The 11,173-nt window shown below is 43.7% G+C and overlaps 1 protein-coding gene across 1 annotated transcript; it reads left to right on the forward strand.

Moving 5' to 3' along the window:
• Window positions 1-2,356: 2,356 nt before the first annotated feature.
• Window positions 2,357-2,899, forward strand: LOC143363197 (uncharacterized). The gene has a single exon (XM_076803794.1). It carries the CDS (start codon window positions 2,357-2,359, stop codon window positions 2,897-2,899), a length of 543 nt encoding a protein of 180 aa, XP_076659909.1.
• The last annotated feature ends 8,274 nt before the right edge of the window (window positions 2,900-11,173 follow it).

The raw sequence follows: 11,173 nt of genomic DNA on the forward strand, positions 1-11,173 counted from the left end.
AAATGATTTCAGGTCAATACCAATTCCGGATATCACCTCGGAAGAAGTCCTGGAAGCTGCCAAACTCCTGAAACCGGGAAAGGCGCCTGGCACTGACGGCATGCAACCAGAAATCCTCAAGGCACTGGTGCAATTTAGACCTGACAGGTTTGCCGCCTTATACAATGGAATCCTGACGAGAGGAATTATGCCGAAAAAATGGAAATACGCCAGAACCGTTCTGTTGAGGAAGGAAGGTAAGGACCCCTCCACCCCCTCAGCTTATAGACCCATATGCATTTTAGACGCCTCCGCTAAGCTGTTCGAGTACGTTATCCGAGCGAGGCTCCACGAAGAGCTGGGAGAGAAGCCGTTCAGTGTTTGCCAGTATGGGTTCACTAAAGGAACCTCGACAGTCCACGCTATGGAGGAAGTGAGGCAAGCAGCTATAGAGGCCTCAAGCAAAAATAGGTTTGCTGCATTAATCGCGTTGGATGTCAAAAACGCGTTTAACACGCTTAGCTGGACGGCCATCCATAGAGAAGTAACAAATAGAAAAATCCCCGAGTACCTCGCTCGGATACTAAAAGACTATTTCAGATGTAGAGCAGTGAAATATGAAGCACCTGAAGAAACGATACGCCTAAACATGAAAATGGGAGTCCCCCAGGGCTCAGTCCTGGGCCCCTTTTTATGGAATATGGTATATGATGGACTACTTAGTGCAAATAACCTACCGATGTGTAAAAAAATTGCCTTTGCAGATGATCTAGCGATAATCGTACAAGCAGCAACAGTCAGAAGACTAAAAATAAGAGCCGAACAGATGGCAGAAGAAGCTAGACTGTGGATGACCACTGCGGGTCTAGAATTAGCAGAAAGTAAAACAGAAATTATTATGCTAAACCGTAAGAGGGTGGAGGGTGAACTTACCTTCAGGATCGGAGAAGCTGAAATAAAGCCAACTACGGAACTAAGGTACTTGGGAGTTATCTTCGACTCCAATAAAAATTTCAAACAACAAATCGAAAGATCAACTAACAAGGCCATTAGGACGTTGTCTGCCCTGAGCAGAATCATGACGAATTCAATGAGAACGAAACAATCAGGACGAAAGCTCTATTATATGACTATGGAATCGATTGTTCTTTATGGAGCACCGATATGGGCAGAAGCAGCAGACAAACCGACCAACAGGAAATTATTGAAGAGAACACAGAAAATTGGGCTAACAAGGGTAGTATCGGCGTATAGGTCAGTTCCACTAGAAACGCTATCGGTATTATCCGGAGTTGTACCCTGGAACCTGAAAATAAGAGAAAGGAGAGAAACCTTCGAGAAAGAAAATGAAGTGGCAGAATTAATAAGCTACGAAAGAAGAAACAGAGAGGAAACCGGGGACAGAAGGAATACACACACGCACACACACACCCACACATACACACACACTCAAACACACACACACACGCATACACTAACAGAGATCCCGGTAGATACAGAAGAAAACGCAGAGGAGACAATGGAAGTACAGTAAAGATTCGAGTTTTGTCACTTTTTCGGTTCTTCAGAGTGACAAATCCGGGGAACGTCGGACGTTTCTCGCCGGCGTCCCAGGTGGTGACGGCGAAACTCGAGAACCGTCGCGGCCACAACATTGTCGCGTATATCGGTGTGAGGCTAGAAGACCACTACTAATCCAATTACAAAACTTCTTTATTTTTCATTATTTTTTTATGAAACTTTTACCAACATATTCGTGGCATTTTTCCGATTAAAATGACACCAAATATGATATAATTCCGATGATATTTACCTGTATAATGAACGATGAAAGTTACTTCCCATAACAATTACATTAACGAAAAATTAGTGTAAATGTGATCCGAATTATAACGCGTTTGGTATCATTTTAATCAGAATAATGCCACGAATACATTGGTGAAAGTCTCATAAAAAAATAATTAATAATAAAGAAGTTACATTTTTCATTTAAAGGCCTGCGCTCACGCGAGCTTTGATCTTTTCCGAACGCTTCGACTCGTCGCGTCTCTTTCTTCCTCATACGCTGTCCTTCTCTGTGTTCGAAACTTTTAATGCTTGTTACACAAGTAAATATCATCGGAATTATATCATATTTGGTGTCATTTTAATCGGAAAAATGCCACGAATATGTTGGTAAAAGTTTCATAAAAAAATAATGAAAAATAAAGAAGTTTTGTAATTGGATTAGTAGTGGTCTTCTAGCCTCACACCGATATACGCGACAATGTTGTGGCCGCGTCGCGCCGGTTCTCGAGTGGTGTGAGGTGTCCGGGTGACAATAGCTGGGAACGTCGGGAGTGACAAAACTCGAATCTTCACTGTAATGAGAAACAGCATGAAAAAGGTTATAAGGAAGCAAGCAAGAGAAAACACCTTACAGAAGTGGCAAGAGGAATGGGATGATGCGACGGTGGGAAGATGGACTCACCGCCTCATCCCAGATATAGAGAAATGGATCAACAGAAAACATGGTCAACTAAATTTTTATATTACCCAAGCCCTTACGGGGCACGGTGTTTTTAATAATTTCAGGAAAAGAATAGGTAAAACAGCCTCCGACGAGTGTTGGTACCATCACGGAGTCCCCGATACACCGGATCACACACTCGTTGCATGCCTCAGATGGGAGGAAGAACGAAAACCACTGGTGGAGGCATTAAAAACCAGACCAGAAAACCTCACTATAGAAATCATCATTGAGGGGATCCTGGCGGAGGAAAAGACATGGATAATCTTTGCAAACTTCTGTAAGGACATCTTGAGAAAGAAGGAGGAAGAAGAGAGAAAAAGAGAAAAGGATCTCAGGGACAACCTGATCATGAGGGACACCGAGGAAGACCTGGAATCAGCTGACGCCGAGAGGATGATAGAATTATAATTAAGTTAAGCGGACTCTCCCTTTGTATTGCATAAGACAGTTAAGAATTTTTTAAACTAAATGAGAGCATATAGGCGCTAAGATGTTTGTTTTCCCTGTGTTGCAGCTCACTCTGGTGCGGGCGGAGGAGGGGGAGGAGGACGAGGACGAGGAAGACGGGACGGGACGTGTGACCACGCGGGAGAAAACAAGGAGATCTCTGAGTCAACTGACGCCTGTGAATAAGCGGACTTCGCGGGGCCGGGCTAGGCCGACATACGGGATACTTACCTTGGATGACCTCCAGCAGACTCACGGGTACTCGCTTCAGTGGACTACACCCGACGTCCGTCTCTCCCCTCTCCCCCCGGGCCGCCTGATGAAGGGTTGCAGCATGGGAGCAGCATCGAAACACGCCTGAAACAGAAAGAGAAATGTAAGGACCAGCGGCATAGTGCTTGCTGCAAGCGTTGCAGCGGCACAGGTGCAATTACCCGCATAGGGCAGGGTTCTGCAGTAACTGAGAGATAGTTGAACTAGGATAAGGTAGATCACTGTAAAAACATTGCAGTTGCCTGTAAAAGATCGATAAGGTAGGACGCGTATAAGGTAGTTCACTACCCAAGTGCCGATAACCAGCAGATACGGTATAGGCTTAACAGGGGCTGGTTAAGGGGAGGGAACCGAACCTGACCAGGGCAAGCTCCAAATGCCCCGACACAATAATGATCGTCACGCTATGAAAGAACGAACGGCCGCTAGAGGAAGCTAAATAGTAACATTTCTGTCCAGTAGGGGAGCTAGGAACGTTTTCCAAAGTTCAGTATCGAGCAACACACTGTATTGGTAAAACAGAGGAAGAGAGAATGTACGGACGTACGACAACGTGGATGGCGCTGTCGTAGCTTCGTTCGAATAGCCGTGCCGCGGCACACTCACACACCGCCTGATCAGCGTGTACGTGTGCCGACGGCGATCGCAAGGGTCAGGGATGCCTGGAAATATTTCCCAATAATGCAGTCACGGGACTTGTCAATGGTGAAAAGAGCTAGATGAAAGTTCTATCTAGGGTGGAAAGGTCCTCAGAAGTCGTACTTTTGCATCATCGAGAAACGGTTAGCAATATTCGGCAGCACGTCGTTTCTCAGGGAGGCTATGGAAACTGACATGGCGGCACACTCACACACCGCCTGGTCGGCGTGTACGTGTGCGACGGCGATCACAAGGGTCCGGGATGCCTGGAAATATTTCCCAATAATGCAGAGACGGGACTTTTCCATAGTGAAAAGAGCTAGATAAAGGTTCAATCTAGGGTGGAAAGGTCCTCAGAAGTCCTACTTTTGCGTCATCGAGAAATGATTAGCTATATTCGGCAGCATGTTGTCCGCCAGAGAGGCCTGTAGGAGCATGAGCGGCGCGTCAACATGGATGGCGCTGTCGTAGCTTCGTTCGAATAGCCGTGCGGCGGCACACTCACACACCGCCTGATCAGCGTGTACGTGTGCCGTCGGCGATCGCAAGGGTCAGGGATGCCTGGAAATATTTCCCAATAATGCAGTCACGGGACTTGTCAATGGTGAAAAGAGCTAGATGAAAGTTCTATCTAGGGTGGAAAGGTCCTCAGAAGTCGTACTTTTGCATCATCGAGAAACGGTTAGCAATATTCGGCAGCACGTCGTTTCTCAGGGAGGCTATGGAAACTGACATGGCGGCACACTCACACACCGCCTGGTCGGCGTGTACGTGTGCCTACGAGGGCTGGAAGGGTCTGGAATTCCGCAACCCATTTCTCTATAATACAGGGATGTGAATTTTCAGTAATGATTCGCACTAGATAAAAGGATCAACCTAACATGCTGAATCCCTCGAAAATCCGTAAAAATTATTGTTTGCGAAATGTAACAAATGGTTTGACAAACTATATTTAAATAAATGATTCTTTTCTAGTTTTTATCTCTAGATACAAGTGAACGCATTCTAAATATTTTCAGTAAAAATTTGCTTTCTATAACTCCGTGCCGTGACATTGACACTGGAGGGTGTCATAAATTAGCCCTCCCACGACACTGTCCCGCCGAAGACGAAAGAACTTTCCTGTAACCTCGGTGCAAAACACAGTCATTCTCTAAAGTCTGAAACATCACCGCTTCGCACGAATGTACGATTGCCTAGTAAATATGATCCAAATTATATCATGTTTGGTGTCAATTTTATCAGGAAAATGACGCGAATGTGTTGAGAGAAGTTTCATGAATATATTATGAAAAACAAAAGAATTGGGACATTGCATTAGTATTGTCTCACCGATATACCTGACCCCGCATAATGTTACACTCTTCGGCGGTCTAGCTTCTGGCCCCTTTGAAAGGTAGACACTTGGGGGCGTCATAAATTACCCGTTCTCCGATAGTGTCCTGCCGAAGACGAAAGAGCTGGCATGCAGCCTCGGTGCGAAACACAGTCATTCTCTGAAATCTGAAACATCGTCGCTTCGAACAAATGTACGAATGCGTAGTAAATATGATACAAATTATACCATGTTTGGTGTCATTTTTATCAGAAACATTCCACAAATGTGTTGAGAGAGGTTTCATGAAAAAATAATGGAAAACAAAAAAGATTATGACATTCCATCGGGATTGTCTTACCGATATACCTGACCTTGCACAATGTTACACCCTTCGGCGGTCTAGCTTCTGGGTCTTTCGACAGGTACACGCTTGAGGGTGTCAGAAACTAGCCCTCCCAATATAACCCCAGATAAAAGAGCTAAGGGGCACAGAATGCCTGTGGGATTAGGACAAATTTCACCGATACGTAATGTTACGATAAAAATTACAATCTCATTAAAGACAGTCCAAATGATGCTTCATGTTTTTAATCTATTTATTAATACATGCTTTTATTTTTTTATGCTTTTATGTTTTTAATCAGAACAATATTGTTAATACGAATGACTTCTAGAGCTTATCTAGAGCATTTGGACCGTCTTTAATGAGATTGTAATTTTAACTTTCAAATTTTAATACAAATTTTTTTATCTTTCATTCGTTATTCGAAATTTTTATTTCGATAACTATTTTGCCCAACTCTGCGTATTGATAATATCATTAAAATATACTTACGAAGTTACATACGCCTAGAAGGTATGACAAGAAGGTAAAGTATGACAATTTTTTGAGGAGTGCGGTAACTTCGTGAGGATATTTTAATGATATTATCGATACGTATGCAACTTCATTCGAAACAAATTCGTCGGAATTCCAGAAATATTTAATTTAATTTAATTTAATTTAATTTAATTTAATTTAATACAAAATTTAATGCAAATAAAGATTATGCACATGTTTGCTAAATATACCTACTGTAATTATAAAAAAAACCAAGTATATTAAAAGTTACGTTATAAGTTATGAATGAAGTACCGTTATTACCATTATGTATTTCATAAAAACGCAGAAACTCTCGGACCCCGCGTACCGTCAGGCCGGCCAGACAATGCATACAGAAATCCATATAAAATGCGGAACATTGCAAGCGTAGTCGGCCTGGCCGTTCGGTGTGCCGGTCGTTGGGTGTAACATGGGTCAGGTACATCGGTGAGACAATACTAATGCAATGTCATCATTTTTTTGTTTTTCCTTATTTTTTCCTGAAACCTCTCTCAACACATTCGTGGAATGTTTCTGATAAAAATGATACCAAACATGGTATAATTTGTATCATATTTACTACGCATTCGTACATTTGTTCGGAGCGACGATGTTTCAGATTTCAGAGAATGACTGTGTTTCGCACCGAGGCTGCATGCCAGCTCTTTCGTCTTTGGCTGGACACTATCGGAGAAGGGCCAATTTATGACGCGCCCAAGTGTCTACCCTTCGAAGGGGCTAGAAGCTAGACCGCCGAAGAGTGTAACATTATGCGGGGTCAGGTATATCGGTGAAACAATACTAATGCAATGTCCCAATTCTTTTGTTTTTCATAATATATTCATGAAACTTCTCTCAACACATTCGTGTAATTTTCCTGATAAAATTGACACCAAACATGATATAATTTGGATCATATTTACTAGGCAATCGTACATTCGTGCGAAGCGGCAATGTTTCAGACTTTAGAGAATGACTGTGTTTTGCACTGAGGTTACAGGAAAGTTCTTTCGTCTTCGGCGGGACAGTGTCGTGGGAGGGCTAATTTATGACACCCTCCAGTGTCAATGTTATGGAGCGGGCCATCGACGCAAGATACTAATTCGCAACAGGTTGCTTTCAAACCATTAGAGATATTGAAATCAAATTTTTACAGAAAATATTTAGAATATATTCATTTTTATCTGGAGATAAAAACTAGAAAAAATCAATTGATAAATATAGTTTGCCCAACTATTTGTTACATTTCGCGAACAATAATTTTTAGGGATTTTTGAGGGATTCAGCATGTCAGGTTGATCTTTTTATCTAGTGCCATTACTGAAAATTCACATCCTTGTATTATCCAACCTTCCAAGATGCTAATTGGCTAAAGCGCTTTTCACTATGAAAAAGTCCCGTCTCTGCATTATTGGGAAATGGTTAGTGGCATCCTAGACCCTTGCGATCGCCGTCGGCACACGTACACGCCGACCAGGCGGTGTGTGAGTGTGCCGCCATGTCAGTTCCCATAGCCTCCCTGAGAAACGACGTGCTGCCGAATATTGCTAACCATTTCTCGATGATGCAAAAGTACGACTTCTGAGGACCTTTCCACCCTAGATAGAACTTTCATCTAGCTCTTTTCACCATTGACAAGTCCCGTGACTGCATTATTGGAAAATATTTCCAGGCATCCCTGACCCTTGCGATCGCCGTCGGCACACGTACACGCTGATCAGGCGGTGTGTGAGTGTGCCGCCGCACGGCTATTCGAACGAAGCTACGACAGCGCCATCCACGTTGACGCGCCGCTCATGCTCCTACAGGCCTCTCTGGCGGACAACATGCTGCCGAATATAGCTAATCATTTCTCGATGACGCAAAAGTAGGACTTCTGAGGACCTTTTCACCCTAGATTGAACCTTTATCTAGCTCTTTTCACTATGGAAAAGTCCCGTCGCTGCATTATTGGGAAATATTTCCAGGCATCCCGGACCCTTGCGATCGCCGTCGGCACACGTACACGCCGACCAGGCGGTGTGTGAGTGTGCCGCCATGTCAGTTCCCATAGCCTCCCTGAGAAACGACGTGCTGCCGAATATTGCTAACCATTTCTCGATGATGCAAAAGTACGACTTCTGAGGACCTTTCCACCCTAGATAGAACTTTCATCTAGCTCTTTTCACCATTGACAAGTCCCGTGACTGCATTATTGGAAAATATTTCCAGGCATCCCTGACCCTTGCGATCGCCGTCGGCACACGTACACGCTGATCAGGCGGTGTGTGAGTGTGCCGCCGCACGGCTATTCGAACGAAGCTACGACAGCGCCATCCACGTTGACGCGCCGCTCATGCTCCTACAGGCCTCTCTGGCGGACAACATGCTGCCGAATATAGCTAATCATTTCTCGATGACGCAAAAGTAGGACTTCTGAGGACCTTTTCACCCTAGATTGAACCTTTATCTAGCTCTTTTCACTATGGAAAAGTCCCGTCGCTGCATTATTGGGAAATATTTCCAGGCATCCCGGACCCTTGCGATCGCCGTCGGCACACGTACACGCCGACCAGGCGGTGTGTGAGTGTGCCGCCATGTCAGTTCCCATAGCCTCCCTGAGAAACGACGTGCTGCCGAATATTGCTAACCATTTCTCGATGATGCAAAAGTACGACTTCTGAGGACCTTTCCACCCTAGATAGAACTTTCATCTAGCTCTTTTCACCATTGACAAGTCCCGTGACTGCATTATTGGAAAATATTTCCAGGCATCCCTGACCCTTGCGATCGCCGTCGGCACACGTACACGCTGATCAGGCGGTGTGTGAGTGTGCCGCCGCACGGCTATTCGAACGAAGCTACGACAGCGCCATCCACGTTGACGCGCCGCTCATGCTCCTACAGGCCTCTCTGGCGGACAACATGCTGCCGAATATAGCTAATCATTTCTCGATGACGCAAAAGTAGGACTTCTGAGGACCTTTTCACCCTAGATTGAACCTTTATCTAGCTCTTTTCACTATGGAAAAGTCCCGTCGCTGCATTATTGGGAAATATTTCCAGGCATCCCGGACCCTTGCGATCGCCGTCGGCACACGTACACGCCGACCAGGCGGTGTGTGAGTGTGCCGCCATGTCAGTTTCCATAGCCTCCCTGAGAAACGACGTGCTGCCGAATATTGCTAACCGTTTCTCGATGATGCAAAAGTACGACTTCTGAGGACCTTTCCACCCTAGATAGAACTTTCATCTAGCTCTTTTCACCATTGACAAGTCCCGTGACTGCATTATTGGGAAATATTTCCAGGCATCCCTGACCCTTGCGATCGCCGTCGGCACACGTACACGCTGATCAGGCGGTGTGTGAGTGTGCCGCCGCACGGCTATTCGAACGAAGCTACGACAGCGCCATCCATGTTGACGCGCCGCTCATGCTCCTACAGGCCTCTCTGGCGGACAACATGCTGCCGAATATAGCTAATCATTTCTCGATGACGCAAAAGTAGGACTTCTGAGGACCTTTCCACCCTAGATTGAACCTTTATCTAGCTCTTTTCACTATGGAAAAGTCCCGTCTCTGCATTATTGGGAAATATTTCCAGGCATCCCGGACCCTTGCGATCGCCGTCGCACACGTACACGCGCATGCTCTTATAGGCCTCTGTTTTACCGATACAGTGACTACTGACGATGAGACAGATCGGGAACATAGTACAGCGCTCGTAGCGAAAAATGTCGGAACTATATTTTGATGAAATACTCAATGATCTAATTTTTCTGGGTGCCCGCTTTCATTTGTTTGATACGTAAGCATACAACGTGATCGGCGTGGCATTGAGTTCCTATATGTTCCCGCTAGGGTGGAAAGGTCCAACGAACTCCATACGAGCTCTGAATCTCTCGATATTTACGATAATGTCACTCGATTAAGCAGTATGCTGCTGAATATTGCAAATTACGGCTAAAAAACGCAAAAGTACGACTTCTGAGGACCTTTTCACCCTAGATTGAACTTTTATCTAGCGATTTTGACTACAGAACAGTACTATTTTTGCATTGTTAACAAATGAGAGCGGGCCTCCCGTACCCTTGCAAAACTCGGGTACGTGTGCGGAACTAGGGAGGGGATGCACTCACACAATCTTGAGCCGTGCCCACCGCCTTAACCAGCGGCGTATTGCTTTCGCATATATAACAAAATGGTCGACAAAGCCAAGCACACGTGGCGACTTATACTTTTATTAATTTTGATATGATAGAACGATCATTTGGAAGCCAAAATGTGAACATGACGCTTTTTTGAGACGACCAATCATTGGAGACCAGAAATAACCTATAAAAGGAACTAAATAAAAAGATATTTTTAGGATGTAAAAAACCGGAGAAGAATATAAAAAATAGAAAATTAGCATTATTTAACGGACTAAAGACCTCTTAGTACTTTTGCAATAATAGCCTTATTACATTAGAAAAAACGGTTTTTGAAGTTCAAATCAAGAGTAAAAAACAGGTTCAAGTATAATTAAGACCTGTAATTAACATAAGAAACGAAAACCTAAAAACTAGTTAGGTATAAATGTACCCTTCGTATTTGTTCTTAAAAGCAATAACTGTAAAGTTATAGACGATTGAAAGTTCAAGAAAGAATTAGGAAAAATGTTTTAAAAGTGACAAAAACGAAAAATAAAGGACTGATCGGAAAAATAGTGCCATTTCTTTAATAAAAGTACTCTTGACATTTTTTGATCAAACAAATGGCTTGGAAGATATTTCAAAATGTAACAAAATGAGATTTGCTCGAACGAGCTCAGATCGAGGTAGTAGTATAATACCTCGCCGCCGTCGTCTCAAGAAAGAAAGTGGGCATGTGGGCAACAAATGCAGAATTTATATAGTAGATGTAGTATGGTTAATAACATAGAACCAACGCAACGTTAGGTAAAAGACCGTAAATAATTGTATAACGGGTGTCCAAGATGTGAAGGGAAGTGAAACAAAACTCTTAAGTGATAAAGACCAGATTTAGGGATATTTTTCAAAATAGATAATTTAGAACAATTAACATAAAAAATGAAATCTAGCAATTTTAAATTTAATTAACATCTTTTGAAGTTTTTCGGATAGGCTCCCTATAATAATATAAGGGGTCCCAAAAGTCTAG

This window comes from Halictus rubicundus, unplaced genomic scaffold (genome assembly GCF_050948215.1).
Source record: "Halictus rubicundus isolate RS-2024b unplaced genomic scaffold, iyHalRubi1_principal scaffold0027, whole genome shotgun sequence".
NCBI lineage: Eukaryota > Metazoa > Arthropoda > Insecta > Hymenoptera > Halictidae > Halictus > Halictus rubicundus.